Source organism: Ornithorhynchus anatinus, chromosome 16 (assembly GCF_004115215.2).
Source record: "Ornithorhynchus anatinus isolate Pmale09 chromosome 16, mOrnAna1.pri.v4, whole genome shotgun sequence".
NCBI lineage: Eukaryota > Metazoa > Chordata > Mammalia > Monotremata > Ornithorhynchidae > Ornithorhynchus > Ornithorhynchus anatinus.
The window spans coordinates 36,978,437-36,998,810 of NC_041743.1; the positions used below are offsets into that span (position 1 = coordinate 36,978,437).

The 20,374-nt window shown below is 56.1% G+C and overlaps 1 protein-coding gene across 1 annotated transcript; it reads left to right on the plus strand.

The window, feature by feature from the left end:
• Positions 1-265: 265 nt before the first annotated feature.
• On the plus strand, positions 266-19,667 carry PKD2L1 (polycystin 2 like 1, transient receptor potential cation channel). Its single transcript, XM_039914267.1, has 15 exons — positions 266-1,085; positions 2,484-2,597; positions 6,212-6,339; positions 6,457-6,710; positions 7,192-7,416; positions 8,155-8,383; positions 8,914-9,084; positions 10,745-10,926; positions 11,888-12,008; positions 12,323-12,421; positions 13,367-13,488; positions 13,818-13,935; positions 14,818-14,945; positions 15,155-15,287; positions 19,575-19,667. The coding sequence occupies exons 1-15, from the start codon at positions 791-793 to the stop codon at positions 19,665-19,667; spliced, it is 2,412 nt and encodes an 803-aa protein (XP_039770201.1). The 5' UTR covers positions 266-790.
• Positions 19,668-20,374: the final 707 nt, after the last annotated feature.

A 20,374-nucleotide genomic window follows, 5' to 3' on the forward strand; every position in this document is an offset into this window, starting at 1 on the left:
TGGGGTGGATACGAGAAAATCGGGTTGGACACAGTTCCTGTCCCACATGGGACTTCCAGTCTCAATCTCCATTTTGCAGATGAGAAAACTGGGGCACAGAGAAGTGAAGTGACTTGCCCAAGGCCACCCAGCAGACAGATGGCAGAGCTGGGATTAGAACCCGCGACCTTCTGACGCCGACATCCGTGCTCTATCCACTAGGCCATGCTGTTTCTCAATGAGTGGGAGCTCCTAAAGGGCAGGGATTCTGTCTACCAACTCTATTGCCCTCTCTCAAATTCTTAGTCCGGTGTTCTGCCCAGAGTCAGTCAATTGACCCTCTTTGTTTGCCCCTTCCCACCCTTCGGCCGCTCTCCTCAGTCCTTTCCCAACGAGAGCATTAGGTACGGAGACTGACCGCCTGCAGACGTCGTGTCTGATTTGCCCCCTTCCTGCAGTGCCTTCCTCCACTGCATCTCAGTCCAAACACAAAATGCCCACCCCCTGGCATCCAGCCGGCTTCCTGGGAGGGAGAGGGCGGTCTCCACAGGATGGAGCAGAATTTATTGCCCTTCCCACAGTGGTCCGGGCCACCTTCTGATTCGCGTCTCCTAACGGTGTGTACTGATATAAAAGGAAGAGCCAGAGAGAGAGAGAGCACACGAGCCAGAACCTAACAGGTGCCCAAACTTCTGCCAAAGCGGCTGATGGGCATCGGGACCTCTCCTCCCTGCCAATCCCTCTGGCTGTTCAGGCCAGCGATCGAAACCTCAGCCTCTTACGAAGCCGGCAGGCATCCCCCGGTACAGGTATGAGCTCCGTGCGGCTCGGCAACAGAACCGACGGCCGCTTCGGCGCCCAAGAAGAGCACGAGCTGGCCACCCTGGGCAGGAATGCGTGGGACAATCCCGCCTACAACGGCTCCCCCGCCTCCTCCCTGAAAATCCACACCATCTACAGCCCCACATCCCTCCTGGAGAATTCCTATGGAGTACGTGGGGAGGAGCCCGGATCAACAACCCCACCGCCGCCGTGCTTGGCGGAGAAGGAGAGCGTGAAGAAGCTTGGGCCCGGCTGCTGCCTTCACATCTCCAGAAGGATCAGAGGTAAAAGCTTTGGATGGGTTACAGGAGTTTCCGCTCTGGGAGCCATCCCAAGAGAGAGCAGGAGTGGGGAGGAAAATAATATAATAAGAATAACTGTAGTATTTCTTCAGCACTTACTATGTGCCAAGCACTGTACTAAGCACTGGGGTAGATACAAGATAATCAGGTTCCGGGGCTCAGAGTCTAAATAAGAGGGACCACAGGTATTGAATCCCCATTTTGCAGGCTCAGTGAATGAATCGCCCAAGGTCATAGAACATGTTCCTGTTGGAGAAGGGATCGGAACCCAGGTCCTCTGATTCCCAGATCTGTATTCTTTCCATTTGGCCACACTATTTTTCATTAAACTTACGCTGCCGGGAGATTTAAGTGCTCACTATGTGCCCAAGACAAAGACCCCATCCCATGGTCTAAGAGAGAGGGAGAATGGATATTTTTTCCACATTTTACAGGTGAGAAATCTGAGGCTCAGAGAAGGTAAATGACTTGCCCAAGGTCACTAGCAGACAAGTGGTGGAGGTGAGATGAGAATCCAGGATTCCCGACTCCCAGGCCCACGCTCTATCCACTAGGCCACATTGCTTCTCAAGCCGATTCCTTAGTTAAGCAGCGTGGCTCAGTGGAAAGAGCATGGGCTTTGGAGTCAGGGCTCATGAGTTCGAATCCCAGTTCTGCCACTTGTCGGCTGTGTGACCGTGGGCAAGTCACTTAACTTCTCTGGGCCTCAGTTCCCTCATCTGTAAAATGGGGATTAATAAGACTGTGAGCCCCACATGGGACAACCTGATTCCCCTGTATCTACCCCAGCGCTTAGAACAGTGCTCGGCACATAGTAAGCGCTTAACAAATACCAACATTATTATTATTATTATTAATGAATCCGTGAACACCCCTCTGGCTTGTGGCTGGGCAGCGGTGACATTTCAATCCAGGCCACGCCCTCCTTCAGTCAATCAGTCAATCAGTAGTATTTATTGAGCACTTACTTTGTGCAGAGCACTGTACTAGGCCCTTGGGAGAGTCAAATGGAGTCAGTAGACCTGATCCCTGACTTCAACAAGCTTACAATCTAATGTGCAAAGAGCCCTGTACTGAACCCCCGGGAGAGTCTGTCCTTGAGTCCGTCTCCCATGTAATAGAGACGGCCAGCAGGTGCCTAAAGATAGGGGATATCAGAGGCAGGAAAGAAAGAAGCCCTTAATGGAAACTTGACCAAAATATTACTGATTGGTTTTATCCATGCCTTCTCCCCGGTGTCTTTTCTCCCCAAGTTTTCACCACCCCACTCCTCTCCCAGTAGATACTACTCCTCGCCCAGTAGGTACTACCTACCAGAAGACCAAGACTGGGGCGAAGTAGGTCGGGATCTTACTGATGGTCTTGTCCTCTTCCCTGCAGGGCTCTGGGGGACTACCCTGACCGAGAACATGGAGGAAAACCGAGAACTTTACATAAAGACCACCCTGCGGGAGCTGCTGGTCTACATTGTGTTCTTAGTGGACGTCTGTCTGTGTGAGTACTCCATCCGGGCAGGGACCGGAGTTGGGGGAAGATGTTTTTAAAGCCCCTTACCTTGGTGGTGGGTTTGGATGCCCTCCCACACAGAGGGATCCACGGCGGCCCATGGCACCACAGATCCCGATGCTTCCGTGCAACAGCAAAGAGGGCCAGGGGAGGGGGCTTGGGAGAGTTCTTGAGTCTGTCTCCAATACAGTGAAGGTGCCCAGCAGATGCCTAAGACGGGGTGTAATCAGAGGCCGCAGAGCTTTCTGTGTTCAAATTGCTTCTCCAGCATTTTCCCACCCAACCTCTGAATATCTCTGAGAAGTGATTCAACCATCACAGAAAAAATCGCTCCTCACAACGCTCCTTTGAAACCACCTCACTGGAATGGGGACTGTTCTTCCGGTGTTATACTCGGCACTCCAGATTTCATAATAAGAATGATAGCATTTATTAAGCTCTCATTATGTGCTTAGAGCTGGGGTAGATTCAAGAAAATCAGGTCTGGCACAGTCCCGGTCCCACTCGGGCCTCACAGTCTAAGAGAGGAGCAGAGAGAAAATGAGTATTTTATCTCCAGTTTGCAGATGAAGAAACTGAGGCACAGCAAAGTTAAATGATTTGCCCAAGGCTACACAGCAGGCGAGTGGCAGAACTGGGACTGGAATCCGGGTCTCCCGGCTCCCAGGCTCAGGTTCTTTCCACTAAGCCACCCTATCCTGTCGAGTCCTGGGAAGGGGACAGTCAGGAAAAGGTTTGCCCTTCTCGCCACCTTTGCCCCCCTCTAGGGACAATGACATTTAAGGCTTTGCCCTCCACCTCCCCCCACCACCGCCCAAACTTTCCTAAGGGTCAGGAGCCATCCGGACCCGGAAGTCTCATCAGACCCTTCCCAGGCAGTTCCCTGACTTTCCGTGGCACCTAAAGTCCATCCTGGTCCTCCCCATGCCTCCACCTGGAAAAGCCCATCCCCAACCCTCTTAAAGAAGTAATTTCGCCAATGGAAATAAGCCCAGACTGGAAGCTCATTGTGGGCAGGGAATGTGCCTGTTCTGTTGGTTTCTTGTACTCTCCCAAGCGCTTAGTACAGTGTTTCTTACACAGTAAGCACTCAGTAAATACCACTGACTGGCCCACATGCCCAACCCTTTGAAGAAATCAGGATGGGTTAAATGAAAAGCAGGCAGCTGGGCTCATGAGAAATTTTTAACAAACAAGATGTTGGCTCCATTAGGTGCTTGGTTTACACTTTATAGGCCACTTGGCGAGGGGGTGGCCAGCGGGGGTGGAGACCAGGGTGTTTGCTGCAGGGAAAGTCTTTGGTTCCTTTAGCTTAGCGTTAGGGAGAAGAACTGTAGGAGATGGGGAGGATGCCAGGAGATGGAGGGTGGCATTGGCAAACGGGAGAGACCCACACAGGTTGTACGGGCAGCGAGAGAACAACACTGTCTCTCTGTAAAGTCCTGGCCTTGTCACTGAAGGACTGGATCCAGTGCCTGCCATCAAGGAACTCGCATCGAGGAAGAAGAATAAGTCAGCTTCTGAAGCAGAGACTCCGAGCTTACTCATGGTGGGGTCTGGGAGGATAATGACGGTGTGGGGGGAAGTCGGGAAGAGGAGTGGGCGTGAGGGAGAAGAGAATGAGCTCAGTCGTGACATAAATGTATCAAAGCCACTGGTGGTGGTGTTGACTTACACAGTTGGAGCACCGCTCAGAGCCAAGAGAGGCCCCTTCCCTGACCAGCAGAGATTCTGTTCCCCCAAGGGACCCTGAAAAAGCAAACATCCTGTTTGAGGTTTCATGTCTCAGTCCGGTGGAAATCTGAGCCGGGCTGATAGCTGGAGCGGGGAGGAGCTGGAGCCATGGCTTTGTGGAAAGCCAGGGCCCAGGAGATAACACGACATCTTTGAACATTGTCTTTGGACGTTGTCCCTGCAGGAGATTTAATGCCGCTCTGAGTCGGGGAGAAATAAGGACACTAAAGGTCTTTGTGTGACCAGATCAATCGTTTGTTTATTTTAGGAAGATGCATTGTTATCTCAGAGGAGCACCTGGGGCTTCACCACCTGCCCCGCGGGCGGTGGTGTGGGTCCGGGTGGGGGACAGGATGAGGAGGATGCAGGGCCGGTTGTCATGGTAGCAATAGCAGGATGAGACCCCCCACCCGGTCAGTTGTCAGGGATGATGTTCACCTCACTGCCAGCTGGGAGTCCCGACACCCGGGCTGGTCGTGAGAGGCAGGTGATCACCAGAACCCCACATCTCCATATCCTTTTGATGTGGGGCTCAGTCGGCTTTTGTGGGAGGTGGGCACGTTTTGGGGTTCCCACCAAGAGCGTCCACTGGATCCCCATTTGAGAAGCAGCATGGCGTAGTGGCTAGAGCACGGTCCTGGGAGTCAGAAGGTCATGGGTTCTAATCCCAGCTCCGCCACTTGTCTGCTGGGGGACCTTGGGCAAGTAACTTCACTTCTCTGGGACTCGGTTACCTCATCTGGAAAATGGAGATTGAGACTGTGAGTCCCATGTGGGACAGGGGGACCGTGTCCAACCTGATTTGCTTGCATCCACCCCAGTGCTTAGTACAGTGCCTTGCTCATAGTAAGTGCTTAACGAATTCCAACGTTATTATTACTACCACAAACCCTCCTGAGGCAGGATCCGACTCCCTGCCATGCCCCAGCTGAGGTCTTCACTCTTCCCCAGGACCGTCGACTGAATCAAGCACGTCAAAACTATGGAGAAAGAGGAGGGGGCAGGAGGGACGCTGAGTGGCAAGTGGAAAGAGCAAGGACTTTGGAGTCAGAAGACCCGGGTTCTAATTCTGCCACTTGCCTGCTGTGTGACCTTGGGCAAATCACTTAAGTTCTATGTACCTCAGTTTCCTCAACTGCAAAATGGGGAAGAGCCCCAAGTGGGACGGAGACTATATGAAACCTGTTGAACTTGCATCTACCCCAGTGCTTAGAATAGTGTTACATACAGTAAGTGTTTAACAAATATCATTAAAAAAAATAGAGGGGGCATAGGTTGGAGGAGGGAGGGATGTGGGACGGAAGGGGAAGGAAGTAGAGCGGATCGGGACGGGACCTGGCATGGAGGATGGCTGCTCCATCTTGAACATCTTCATCTCTGCGCACTTGGCACCTCTAATGCCAATCTACTCACTATACCTCGATCTCTATCTCACCACCAACCTCTCACCCACATCCTGCCTTTGGCCTGGATTGCCTTCTTCAAAATTCCCCGTATGATCACTCTCCCCACCTTCAAAACCTTACTGACTGCACATCTCCCCCAGAGGCCTTCCCCGACTAGGCCCTCGTTTCCTCTTCTCCCACTCCCTTCCGCGCCACCCGGGCACTTGGATTTGCACCCTTTATTCACCCCTCCCTCAGCCCCACAGCGCTTACGTCCACATCCATAATGTATTCATTTATATTAATATCTGTCTCCCCATTTAAACTGTAAGCTCGTTGCGGGCAAGGAACGTGTCCACCCACTCTGTTGTACTGCACTCTCCCAAATGCTTGGTATTGTGATCTGCATATGGTAAGCGCTCAGTAAATTTGATCGATTGAGGGAGCGGGCCCGGGAATCGTCTCTTTTCCCTTCTTGACCAGTGACCTACGGAATGACAAGCTCCAACGCCTATTACTACACCAAAGTGATGTCTGAGCTTTTCTTACAAAGCTCTTCTGGCACCGGCGTCTCCTTCCAGAGGATCAGCAGCATGGCCGACTTCTGGGGGGTGAGTGCCGACCCCCTCCCCGCCCGGGGGCCTCCGGAGTGGGGACCCGGGCCAGGCCTCCATCCGGTCCCCACCTCCGGCCAGTCCTCAGCTCCGGTCCGGGTTTCCCCGTTGCAGTACGCACAGGGCCCGTTGCTGGACAGCCTGTATTGGACCAAGTGGTACAACGACCGGGCCCTGGACCACAGCCCCCAGTCCTTCATCTACTATGAGAACCTCCTCCTGGGGCTCCCGCGGCTGCGGCAGCTGAAGGTGAAGAACAACTCGTGCGTGGTGCACGACGACTTCAAGGAGGACATCTCGGGCTGCTACGACGTGTACTCCCCGGACAAGGAGGAGAAGGAGCCTTTCGGACGCCTCAACGGCACCGCGTGAGCGCTGCCGTCTCCTGATGGGCCCCGTTGGTGGGGAGGGGCGGGGGAGGGTCTCTCTCTTTTCCTCATTCCCTAGCCAGGTGGCCTGCAGAAAGGTGGCGAGAACAAGACTGACCCCCTCAGCTCGTTCCCCGCCCTCTGCCGGGGTCACCGGAGGACTGTCAGCCCGAATGGATGTGGCCTCTCCTCCATCGCTTCAGCCCACTCCTCAGTGGCCCAGCCTCTCCCAATAGCCCACCCCAAACTCACGCCCAGGCTTTCCCACTCTAGCTCTTCCCCAAACCCCATCTTTTGTCCCATAACCCACCTCCTCCCCATACCCTGAGTTCCCCACTCCGTCCCCTCCCCATTCCCTGCCCCTCAACGCTCTGGCCCCTCCGTTTCCTGCGGACGGATGGACGCCCTCCCTTGCTCCCCCAACACACCTCCCCCCTCCCCTCCATCTTGTCTCTGTGACCCCACCTCTCCTCTCGGGCAGGTGGACTTACCACTCGGAGGACGAGCTGGGAGGCTCCTCCCACTGGGGCCGAATCACCAGTTACAGTGGCGGCGGCTACTACCTGGACCTCGGGGAGACCCGGGAGGAGAGTGCCGAGGCGCTTCGGGTCCTCAAGGACCAGCTGTGGCTGGACCGGGGCACCCGCGTGGTCTTCGTCGACTTCGCCGTGTACAACGCCAACATCAACCTGTTCTGTGTGCTGCGGTGAGCCCTCTCCTTCGGCGGCCCAGCCCGCTGGGGCCCCCCGGGGCGCATCCCGGAGCCTAACCCGGCCATCCCCCTGCAGACGAGGGGCTGTCCCTCCCTCCCCCAGAGGAGCAGCATGGTGTAGTGGAAAGAGCACGGGCATGGAAGTCAGAGGACCTGGCTTCCAACCCCGGCTCTGCCACTCGTCAGCTGTGTGACCTTGCACAAGTCACTACACTTCTCTGTAAAATGGAGATGGAATCCCTGTTCTAAATCCTGTGAGTCTCGTGCCGGGCAGGGACCGGGTCTGAAATGAATACCTTGTATCTACCCCCGTGCTCAGACTAGTGCTTGACACATAGTAAGTGCTTAACAAATACCACAATTATTATCATTATTGTTATCATCCTTCCTGACGATCCCCCTGAAGACCGCTGGTATTTACTGAGCGCTTACGGTGTGCGGAACACAGAACTAAGCGCTTGGGAGAGTCCAGTAGAACCGAGTTGGTAGACGTGTTCCCTGCCCACATCGAGCTTCCAGTCTAGAGGACAAGGGGGCCTCCCTCCCACCCTTCCTGTCCAAGATCAGGACACCGACGCCTAGTCCCAAGGCAAGAAGCTGCCCAGGGAGTGCGCTTGGCCTGGGGGGACGGGGTTGGGGTGGGGGTTGGTGGCCCCGGGGTCTTTCTCTGTAGCCGGAGCCGGGAGTGAGCCAGGCGCTCTCCGCCTCCCCTCGCCCCCGACCCCGGCCCAGCCTGGTGGTGGAGTTCCCGGCCACGGGCGGCGCCGTCCCATCCTGGCAGATCCGCACGGTGAAGCTCATCCGCTACACCGACGTGTGGGACTTCTTCGTCGTGGCCTGCGAGGTCGTCTTCTGCACCTTCATCTTCTACTACGTGGTGGAGGAGGTTCTGGAGCTGCGCATTCACCGGCTGCGCTACTTCTCCAGCGTCTGGAACATCCTAGACCTGTTGGTCATCCTGGTGAGAGAGAGGCCCCCCCGGGGACGGCGTCGGGGCTCAGCGGTCCCATCGCTCGCCCTCCCCTTGCAGGTCTGACCCTCCCAATGGCAGCCCCTCTTCTTTTTCTTTATGGTATTTGTTAAGCGCTTACTATGTGTCAGGCACCGTACTAAGGGCTGGGGTCGATACAAGCTGATCGGGTTGGACACAGTCCCTGTCCCACACGGGACTCACGGTCGTGATCCCCGTTTTGAAGACAAGGTCACTGAGGCCCAGAGAAGTGAAATGATTTACCCGAAGTCGCACTGCAGATAAATGGCGGAGCTGGGATTAGACTCCAGGTCCTTCTGAATCCCAGGCTAGGGCTCTATCCATTAGGCCACACTGCTTCTCAGTGAGGGGAGGGAAGCTCCTCCTTGTCCAGGCACCAGAGGGCACCCAGTCCCACCTCCCCGCTCCCGTCAGCCCCAGCCTCCTCACTGGGCCCTCCCGTGGTCCGGAAGAGAGGGCTGCCCCGGTGCCCCAGTGATGCCCAGGGTCTCTCCGCCCAGCTCTCCATCGTGGCCGTGGGTTTCCACATCTTCCGCACCGTCGAGGTGAAGCACCTCATGGGGAAGCTGCTGAAGGAGCCCAGGGTCTATGCCGACTTTGAGTTCCTGGCATTCTGGCAGACCCAGAACAACAACATGAACGCCGTCAACCTCTTCTTTGCCTGGATCAAGGTACCCCCGCGGGCTCTCTCTGCACAATCTGTCCATCCCTGCCCTTTCCTGAGTGCCTCCTGAGTGCTAGACGCTGAACTAAGTGCTACTGGCCGATGGGCTTTACCTCATAACCCCTTCCATTGCCCTCTCTCCATGCCCTGCAGCCTTACGGACCCCAGGTTCCCCAGTGGCTGGAACTTCCACCCTCCCTCCCTCTTCCACCTCTGTCTATCCGCAGAAGATGGCTGGTCTTGGGGGACCCCCTGCGTCCCCGGCTTCCGTCAGGGAGCTCCCTCATCCCAGGGGACCCTCCCAGCTCAACATGAACTCTGGTCTCTTGGGGATAAAGGCCCAAACACACCCACGGGGGCCAGGTCCTTCCCCCGACAAGGTGACTGAGAGGCTCCCTCTTCCCCTCTCTGAAGTGTGATCAGCTGACTCTCTCATCTCCTGCTGAAAGAGACCTTACAAGGCTGAGACTAGAGGGGCTCTGGAGCACAAGGGGGATTGTCTCTGTCCATAGAGTCACTAGCATGTGGGGGATCCCTTGGGACTCGGGACTGCTCTTTGTCTTAAATGATATTTTTTCCCTTTTTTAAAAATGGTATTAAGCATTTACTATGTATCAAAACTGTTGTAAGCACTAGGCTAGATACAAGTTAATCAGGTTAGACATGGTCCCTGCCCCTCATGGGGCTCACAGTCCAAGGAGGAGGGAGAACAGGTATTGAATCCCCATTTTTCAGTTGGGGAGCTGAGGCAGAGAGCAGTCGAATGGTTTGCCCAAGGTCACACAGCAGGCAACGGGAGGAGCCAGGGTTAGGATCCAGGTTCTCTGATTCCCAGACCTGAGTTCTTTTCGCTAGATCATGTTGCTCCTGAATGAGAGAGAGCTGGGGCAGGGTGGGAGCGGGAAGGGACAGAGGGAGTCAGGAGGAATGGGGAAGAGCCACCCTGGAGTTTGGGGACATGGAGAGAACTTGGCAGATGTGAAGCAGCCCAGATCTGTGGTCGGATCTAGGTTGGGGCCAGTGATCACCTGGGCTGACATTAGCTGCAGGCTAACGTGCTATGGGGCCCGGGCTTCCTCCCCATCCCGAGGGTCAGCAGCTGCCAGAGCCTATCGGACCCCAGGGAGGTTAGGCCTGGCCCCTGGGGTCTAGGACAAGGAGTGAGTTCTTTATAGTGCCCGTCCTCCCCCTACCCAGAGCCCTTGAGGGTTCTGTAGCCACTCCCGCCTGGGAGACCGGCCCTTCTCCTGCCCCCTCCTACCCACAGATTTGAATGTCTCTGCCTGACCTTGGGGACAAGCCTGGCCTCCTTCCGCCTCTTTGGGCTGACTCTGGACCTTGGACACTGCTGCCCTCTGATGGGAAAAAATCAGCACCTCTTGGAGCCCACCTAGGATAGGAGCCCCCCACGAATCGTTAGTGTGGGAAGCTCCTTTGGGAGAGGAGGACAAATTAGCCTTAAACTCCAGATGCCCTTTGAGTTATTTCAATCCCAATGCCACGTGTCCCAGGGGCGCTGTGCCGACGGAGGAGTCTCTGGGATTCGGGCCGGCCCTGTCCTCCCCACCACCTCACCCCCCGGCCCCTTGCCCCCTCCCATCGGGACCGAGTGTGGTTCCCCCAAGATGTGACCCTCTTTCCATGACCCGCCTTCTCCCGGCCCGCAGATATTCAAGTACATCAGCTTCAACAAGACCATGACGCAGCTCTCTTCCACCTTGGCCCGCTGCGCTAAGGACATCCTGGGGTTTGCTATCATGTTCTTCATCGTCTTCTTCGCCTATGCCCAGCTGGGCTACCTCCTCTTCGGGACGCAGGTGGAAAACTTCAGCACCTTCGTCAAGTGCATGTGAGTCTCCCACCCCACGGAGCCCGCCAGTGGCCTGGGCAGGAGCGCTGGGCCCCGTGGGTCCAGGATGGGTCTCGGAGAAGAGAGGAGAGGGCAGATTCCGGCCCTGCAAGGGGTGGGAAGGGTGAGGTGCCCTGTCGCCCTGGGCCAGGGAGAGATGAGATGTGCCTGGAAGAGGAAGGGGAGGGAGAGGTTCCTTTCCAACTTCTAAGAAAGAGGAGCTGCTGGGATTTCCTTCCTGAGCCCTTAGAAGAGAGGGACAGGAAGCATTTGGGGGATGGGTTGGGCTGGCCTGGCAAGTTTCAGTTTTAGCATAAAAACAGGCCCACGGACCTCACCACTCCTGCGTCCAACCAATGGTCCGTTCAATCCAGACACCATCTCTCTGCAGCACCGATGGTTGGCTGGAGAAACTATACCTGACATCCACTCTCGTGGCACAAGGTGGACCTCCCAAAAGCTCTGTTTTTTCCGAAAAAAACAGTTTGTGGGTCCCCCACCTATCCATTCAGTACCCCAAACCCTTCTTGAGCCACGTGGACTTCCTCTCGTTTCTCTCCAATAATCCGTTTTGGACCTGTCGTCCAGGATGTTGGCTAAATTCTTTTTGGGCCTAGTATATTTGAGGTCTGCCCTCCTCCTCGCAGTCACCGATTCCACATCCAGGCCCACTCTGAGACGGAAGAACGTGAAGTCGGAGTCCCTCTAGACTGTAAACCAGATTACATATTGTTACGGCGTACTCTCCCAAGTGCTTAGTACAGTCCTTTGCGCACAGTAAGTGCCCAGTAAATACTATGGAATGAATGAATGCCGCCTAGGTAGATTGGCTCCCCCACCAAGCGGGTGGTCTCCCGTCCGGTCACCAAGCCGGCCAGCTGGCTCGGGTCTGCCCAGGGTGGGCCCTGGTTCGGGCCCCACCTGACCCAGCCGGGACGAGCAGATCTGTGCCGTTCCTCAGCTTCACTCAGTTCCGGATCATCCTCGGTGACTTCGACTACAACGCTATCGACAGCGCCAACCGGATCCTGGGGCCCGTCTATTTTGTCACCTACGTCTTCTTCGTCTTCTTCGTGCTGCTGGTGAGTAGGGGGGGCTCCTCCATCTTCCCGCCCTCTGTCCACTTGGAGCTGGATTCCCATATCTGGGAATATCCAGATAGATACCCCAGAGCTTAGCAGCGTGCTCGGCACCGAGTAAATGCTCAACCCCTACCGCTTTTATTATTGTGATGAGGATGGGGATGCCCCGAGGCCGAGGTAGGAGGGCAGAGTCAGGATCCCGGATGTGTTCGTGGGATGGTGGGGTGGGGGAAGAGTTGCAGACCTGGCAGCTCTGACTCCGTCACCTCCCTCCCCATGGCACCACCCCCCTGACCCCACCTGGGGCTCTTCAGAACATGTTCCTGGCCATCATCAATGATACCTACTCGGAGGTCAAAGAGGAACTCTCCAGCCAGAAAGACGAGCTTCAGCTCTCGGATATCTTGAAGCAGGTGACCCAGCGCTCCCCCCGTCCTCGCTCCCGGTCTTCCCCTCCCTGACTCCTCAGCCCCTGCAGAGGTAACCCTCAAAGGAGGTAAGGGGAAGGGAAGGGCCACCCAACTGTAGGGAAGCAGAAAACGACCCCTCGACAGACCTTAGCCGATTGGGCCGCAGCTCCGGGCTCTAGGGAACGGATTTCAGCTGTGTGACTGTGGGCAAGTCACTTCACTTCTCTGTGCCTCAGTTCCCTCATCTGTAAAATGGGGATTAAGACTGTGAGCCCCACGTGGGACAACCTGATTCCCCTGTGTCTACCCCAGCGCTTAGAACAGTGCTCGGCACATAGTAAGCGCTTAACAAATACCAACATTAATCTCTGGGAGGGTCTCCAGCCTGGACAGGCCGTTGACAGGTGGATTGAAGATGATGATTGAGGGGGTTTTTCCCTCAGCCTCCCATCCCTGGAGCCCTCAGAACCTCCAGTCCTGGGGAGGGCCAGCCTGATACCCACTGTGACTCAGTTTCCTGTCTCATCCCTACTTGCTGTGGACCACAGCTGAGATCCTGCTCCTCCACGAACTCGACTCCCGGCCGGCCTGCCCGGTGCTGCCCTGCCCTGGCCACTGGAGGCCCACGAAGGGAGGGAAGCGGGGCCAGTGTGGGCCCTGGTGTGCAAAGGACAAGGGACAGGAACTCGGGGGGAGCGGGGGGCCGGGAAACAGATGAACTTGGTGGGGGTGGGGGGAACAGATGAACTGGGGAGGGGGCTTTGTGGAGGGAAATCGGGTTCCTGGTTCTCAAGGTTCTACACCCCCAGATCTCCTCTTACTGACAACAGATGATCCTCAAGTCCAGCTCCCCCAGAGCCTGGGGCTGGCGGGGTCCGTAGGATGGGCTGTTGAGTGGCGGGGTCTGGGCCCTAGTCATCCTGAGTACCCCCTGCCCTTCTGGCCCAGGGCTACAATAAGACGCTGCTGAAGCTGCGGCTGAAGAAGGAGCGGATCTCAGATGTCCAGAAAGCGCTGCAGAGCGGGTCCAAGGAGCTAGAGTTCGAGGACTTCAAAAACAGCCTGCGGGAGTGAGTGAGCCTCCCTCTGAAGCTGGCTCTGCTCCCTCCCCCATCACCTTCCCAATCAGTCAATGGTATTTATTTATTGAGCACCTGCTGAGCACCAAGCACTACCCTGAACATTTAGGAGACTATGTTCACGCTTTTTCTGCTCTCAAGCAGAAGCAGCATGGCCTAGTGGAAAGAGAACAGGTCTGGGAGCCAGAGGACCTGGGTTCTAATCCTGGCTCTGCCGCTTGTCTTCTGTGTGACCTTGGGCAAGTCACTTTACTTCTCTGGGCCTCAGTTTCCACATCTGCAAAATAGCCTCCGTCTCCTTCCCTCCCTGTGTTTGCCAGGCTGGGCCACGCCGACCACGAGATCACAGCCGCCTTCACCCGGTTCGACCGAGACGGCAACCGGGTCCTGGACGAGGAGGAACAGAAGAGGATGCAGTGCGACCTGGAGGAGAAGAGGGTGAGGCAGGGGGTCGGGGCCGGGGGGGGGGTGGGGGCGGGCGCGGGGAGGGAGTGGAGCCCAGGGGTGGGGCAGGAAGGGAACCCAAGGAGGGAGCAGGAGCTAGAATCAGGGAGTGGGGGGGGGGGAGGGGCAGGAAGGGAGTGAAGGCCAGGAGTGGGGGAAAGGGTGGAGCCTAGGGAGGGAGAGAAGTAGCATGACCTTGTGGATAGAACACGGGCCTGGGAGTCAGGACCTGGGTTCTAATCCCGGCTCTGCCACCTGTCACTTCACCTCTCTGTGCCTCAATTACCTCATCTGTAAAATGGGGATTAAGACTGGGACCCCGATGTGGGACATGGACTGATTAACTGATCACCTTGCGACTACCCCAGTGCTCAGTACAGTGCCTGACATATAGTAGAAACTTGACATATACCATTTAAGAAAAAAAAAGGAGCCAGGTTCAGGGATCAGGGAGGGAGTGGAAGCCAGGAGCAGGAATTGCGGTGGGGCCTAGAGGTTGGGGTCGAAGGGCTGGGGCCAGAGAGGGAGTTGAGCCCAGGGGCAGGGGGCCGGGAGCGGGTGGGGGGACTGGGCCAGAGGCCAGGGGCAGGGGTCATGGGAGACCCGGAGCCAGAATGTGGGAACCACTGGACGGTGTTCTCAGCTCTCCCTGGAGGCGGTGGGAGGAGTTCAGATGGTGCTTTGCCTGGACAGAGAGGCTTCCCGTCCATGTGACATGTCCCCAGGGCTCTGAATGACCCTGGGCAAAGTGGGGCACCAGACTCAGTGGAGAGGGGGCTCTCAGGGCAGAGCTCCCCCCTTTACTGTCTCGTTGAGTCTCTGAGCTCTGCCCACACCCTTAAAGCATCCCCGTTAACCACTGCCCCGTCCCTGCAGGAGACACTGAGGGCCGAGATTGAGAACCTGGACCGGTCCTACGGGGACCCTAAACTGGAGATGGTGGGACCCGTGCTTAGTGACCAGCCCGGTCCAGCCAGCTGGGTGTCAGGAGAGGAGTTCCAAAAGTGCGTCTGTCAGCCGAGGGCACCCCTGGGCGCCGGGTGACTTTACCTCCTCCCTCCTCCTCCTCCCTGCCTCTGACTGCCGCCCCTTGCCACCGATCCCCCTTCACCTCAACCTGAAACCTGTGGGGGCCCGGGTGCTCGCTCCCTGGGGTGGGAAAGGGTTGGTGTCCTTCCAAGCCCCCGGGATCTGAGGGTCTCCTGCCCTACAGGCTTGCCAAACGTGTCCTGCAGCTGGAGAGTGCCCTGGTCGGGGTGGTGTCCCAGGTGGAGGCCGTAGGCACCAAGCTGGAAGTGCTGGAGAGGAGTTCCCTGAAGTGGGAGGATCCGACAGGGCCCAACCCAGTGAGTGTCCAGTCCTCTGCCCCATCTGCTACTTCTCTTCCACAGACTCCCTCCCTCCCTAGGCTTCACCCCTGCCCCGACCCCTTGCCCTCTACCTTTTGCCCGAACTTCCCCCCGGCCCCTAGCTCCTGCTCTCCAACTGGGCTCCTTCTTCTTCTTCTTCCTAGAACCCAGCCAGACTCTTCCTCTTTCCCTTCCCCTTCTGCTGTCCTACCCCCGTCTTGCTCCCTTCCCTTTGTCATCCCCTCCGCCGAGGCTGGGTGTGTCCCACCCAGCGCAGAGCTCTGCTCTGGCCATCTCATCTTCAGGACGGCAAGACTGTGTCGGCTTGGCCGAGAGCTGCTGATAACGGCGGCCCAGGGCCCTGCCCGGCCCCTACCCGGGGGGTGTCCCAACGCGGAGGACAGTTGAAGGACCTGGTGGGCCCTGCTGGGCACTTCAGGCTCCTCAGGGCCCTCTTCTTGCAGGGCTCACTCTTCTGGAGGTGAAGAGAAGAAAGGGAAGGAGGGCGGCACCGTCTCTTGCCATTCTGCTGCCCCTTGTCTCTCTTCCCCTTCCTGCACTTCCCCTCCAACAGGCGGCCCTCTTCTCCCCCTCCTCCCCCAGGAGACACTGCCTACTCCGGAGCGGCTGCCCCAGCAGAACCCGGGCCCCCCGGGCAGGGAGGAGTGGGGCGTCTGGGAGCAGGAAGAACTTGGGTCGGGAAAGGACCCGGTGCGGGAGCCCTTTGCCTCTCGCCCTCCCGGCGGCCCTCCCTCTCGCCATGATGACGTCCACTTCTAGCTTGGCTGAGGGGATGAGGGGACAGAATGGGTCCTTCCCCTACCTACACTGGGAGGCTCCGTTCTGGGGGGGGTCTCTCTCGGTCTCTCTTCTCTGGTCCCTCCCAGGGTCTCTTAAGAGGTCTCATTCATTCATTCGATCATATTTATAAAGCTCTTACTCTGTGCAGAGCACTGTATTAAGCACTTGGAGTGGGAGTCAGGACTGTGGAGGTGGGAACCTCCCAACATTTGCAAAGAGGGCTCTCTGCCTCTGATCTTGGGGCCCAGGAACTGGGTTACGAGAGCCGGGCCTAAGAATGGGATCTGGGCCTCTGGTTTGCTAACTCACATCCCTTATCTGGGTCGCGCTTCCTCTCTCTGCTCTACATAGTTCATTCTCTCGGAGTGTTCTCAAGTGCCACCCCAAGAAGACCAACGGTCTACACTGCTTGTCTGTGGTGTGTTCTGTATGTGTGTATGTGTGTACAGTGTGCGGGCTCACACTTGCCCTCGTGACCTCTTCCCCCGAGCTCCAGCTCCTCCTCCCTCCGTCTGTTCCCTGGGGCTGGGGACCTCCAGATTGCTGTTGCTGCCAGATTCAGACCCCACCTCCTGAGCTTCCCCGAAACACCCCATGTCCTCACCCCACCCACTCCCTTGCCCTGAACGCGTGCTTGCAGCAAGTTTTCCCCCGGGCCCGGCACGCACAGGGCGGGGCGTGTCCAGGACACCCAGTCCTGGGTCCCGCTACCGTTTGCTTCCCTTCCCTCCAGCAAGCTCCTGTCCTGCATGCAGGGCTCAGGAATCCCGTGGAACAGCCTACAGCCCACAGCTCAGGGAGGGGACTCCCTGGGGCTTTGAAACCCCAATCAATCAGTGGTATTTACTGAGCGCTCACTTTGTGCGGAGCATTGTGCTAAGTGCTGGGAAGAGTACAACACAAAGGAATAAGCAGACACGTTCCCTGCCCGTAAAGAGGGAGGCTAGGGGACTGGAGAACTAGAATCTAGTTCTCAAGCACACCACCACACGCAGCTGAAGGAGGGTTTCAACCCCTTAAACCCTGGGCCTAAATACAAACTGTCCCCCGTCCCTTCAGTGGCCTGCAGCACTGGCTCTGTGTAGCTCGTAGCATGATGTGTTAATAAATGTATTTTTGAACCTGGCCTGAAAGCTTGGGGACTGGAGGCATCTGAGCAGCTCAGGGATACTGCGACTGGGGGCTTATGAGGAGGCCTCAGCCTGTAGTTAGTCGGTCAGTCGTATTTATTGAGCTTTTACTGTGTGCAGAGGACTGTACCGAACACTTGGGAGTGCACGGTATAGCAATATGACATATTCGCTGCCCGCACGAGCTTACAGTCCAGAGTGGGGGAGACAGACGTTTATATAAATAAATACAATTACAGATACGTACTTAAGTGCTGTGGGTATGGGAGGGGGAGTAAGTCATGGTGACGCATAATGGAGTGGGAGAAGAGGAAAGGAGGGTTTAGTCAGGGAAAGCCTCTTGGAGGAGATGACCCTTCGATAAGACTTCGAAGGTGGGGAGATAATTGTCGGATATGAAGAGGGAGGATTTTCCAGGCAGGATGTGGGTAAGAGGTCAATGGCGAGATAGACGAGATTGAGGTAGAGTGATTAGGTTGGCATTAGAGGAGGTTGGGTTGTAGTAGGAGAGTAGCGAGGTGAGGTAGGAGGGGGCAAGATGACTGACTGCTTTAAAGTATATGGTAAGACCTGCCAGAGTGCACTTAAAATGGCCGCTTCCAGGCCTGGGGTGGGGGAATGGTGGTGGTGGATGGGAGAGGGCAGAGAAGGGGCTCCTACCAAGGATGAAGAAATGACAGGCCGGCAGAGGGAATCGCTTTTCTCCGGGGACAATCAGAACAAGCCAAGGGCAGGGGGAGAGGAAGCCCTTTCAATTCTCTTTATGCCGTCCTGGCCCAGCCCAGTCTGCTTCCCACCTGGACCAGGTGCCCTGGTCACGGTCTAAGCAGGCCCTGGAGGCCCCGCCATGAGTCAGGCAAAACCCAGGCACGGGACGGAAGGATGGGCCGGGGAGGAGGGAGGGCAGAGAAAGAACCCCCCCGGCCCCAGCGAGACCAGCCCCGGCTCCCTTCCCTCCACCATCTCTGCAAAACTCAACCCCGTGATCGGAGTCCAGTCCGATCCACACTCCAGCGGCACCCACTTCCCAAAACCTTCATCCCGCCCCCCCCCAACCTTGTCCAGGCTGCCCTCCAGCAGGCCTGAGGGGTGGCCCTCTCCCCAGAGCAGGGGCTGAACCATCAGGGTGATTGGTTGCTGAGAAGATGGTCCTTGCCAAAGAGTTGACTCCCAAGCAGGCGGAGACTGGGGGGTCTTGCTCATCTCTGTTCAATCGCCAGCCTTGTCACCAAGGTCACAGGACAATCAAGGCTTGGTCTGAACAATGAATTTCTCCTACTAATTCTTCTTTAATGGTATTCGTTAAGCGCTTACCCTGTGCCGGGCACCGTCCTAAGTACTGGGGCAGATACAAGTTACTCAGGTTGGGCATAGTCCATGTCCCACATGGGACTCACAGCCTTAATCCCCACTTTACAGAGTCGGTACTTGAGGCACAGAGAAGTGAAATGAATTGTCCAAGGTCACACAGCAGGCTAGTGGCAGAGCTGGGTTTAGAATCCAGTTCAACTGACGCCCAGTTTTATACTCTGTCCCCTAGACCACCCTCCCTGCCACTCTCTAGTGCTCCCTAACCTCTCCACATACCCACTGCTGGCCGTGGGGCCCTGACTGGGACCCTCAACCGCAGCCCACTCCGTCCAGGCCTGACCTGACCCCCGAGCCTCAGTGACCCCACCTGTACAATGGGCAACAGGCCTGATTCCTCCTAGCCTCCCTGGCGAGGGGAGCAGGGAAGAGACACGTTCCTGGCCACCTCAGGGGCAGTTTGACCAACCCCTGCCAACCAAGCAAAGCCCACCTTACCTCCAGTTTTCACAGGGCATTGTTTCCCAAAGAAATAGAAATATGATTAGATCAGTAGCAAAAGAAACACTGTGGCCTAGTGGATAGAGCATGAGCCTAGGAATCAGAAGGATCTGGGTTCTAATTCCAGCTCTGCCACATGTCTTCTGTGTGACTTGGGAGAGGCATTTAACTTCTCTGTGCCTCCATTTCCTCAGATGTAAAATGGAGATTAAAGCTGTGCGTCCTATGTGGGACATGGACTATATCCAATCTGATTATCTATCCCAGCACTTTGAACAGTGTCTGGCACACAGCGTTTAACAAATACCACACGAAAAAAGTCGTCATCATCATCAACACTAATGAACACCTACTTGGTGCAGGATGCTGTACTAGGTGCTTGAAAATACCGAGAACTAAAAAAAACACACACTGCCTGATGGCCAGGATCTTATAATCTAAGCCAATTTGCCATAAAATACAGGGCCTCCAGTCCCCTGTTATGGCAGCTGCAGGGAAACTGAAGGCGAGACCTTGAGTTTGAATGGCCTTTTTATTTTTTCAGAGTGCTTTCCCACCAGTAATTTCATTTTATCTTCACACCGTTCCTGCCCGACAGGGAGAGGCGAGTATTATTATCCCCCATTTTACAGATTAATAATAATAATAATAATAATCATGGTATTCGTTAAGTGCTTACTCTGTGCTAATCACTGTACTAAGCCCTGGGGTAGATAGACGATCATTAGGTCCCACGTAGGGCTCACAGTCTAACTAGGAGGGAGAACAGGCATTGAACACCCAATTTGCAGATGAGGGAACTGAGGCACAGAGAACTGAAGTGACTTTCCCAAGGTCACACAGCAAGTAAGTGGCAGAGTCGGGATTAGAACCCAGATCCTCTGACTCCCAGGCCCATGCTCTTTGCACTTGGCCACGTTGATTCAGAAAACTGAGGCTCAACAACGTTATGTGGCTTGCCCAAGGTCCCACAGCAGAATAGGGGGCAGATCTACTGCCTGTAGGACTGTCCGTTCTGTACGGGAAGGGAACGTGTGTGCTAATTCTGTTGTACTGTACTCTCCCAAGAGCTTAGTACAGTGCTCTGCACACAGTCAGCGCTTAATAAATATTCCCCTTCATCGCGGTTCAGTGGAAAGAGCCCAGGCTTGGGAGTCAGAGGTCGTGGGTTCTAATCCCCACTCCACCACTTATCAGCTGTGTGACTTGGGGCAAATCACTTAACTTCTCCGTGCCTGTTACCTCATCTGGAAAATGGGGATTAAGACTGTGAGCCCCACATGGGACAACCTGATCACCTTGTATCCCCCCAGCGTTTAGAACAGTCCTTTGCACATTGTAAGC

Excerpts from the sequence above, each read along its gene's own strand:
- PKD2L1 (XM_039914267.1), top strand. The coding sequence starts at position 791 with ATGAGCTCCGTGCGGCTCGGCAACAGAACCGACGGCCGCTTCGGCGCC. Across the intron at positions 6,340-6,456 it reads GCATGGCCGACTTCTGGGGG|TACGCACAGGGCCCGTTGCT; the intron begins GTGAGTGCCGAC and ends TCCCCGTTGCAG. Across the intron at positions 10,927-11,887 it reads AGCACCTTCGTCAAGTGCAT|CTTCACTCAGTTCCGGATCA; the intron begins GTGAGTCTCCCA and ends GCCGTTCCTCAG.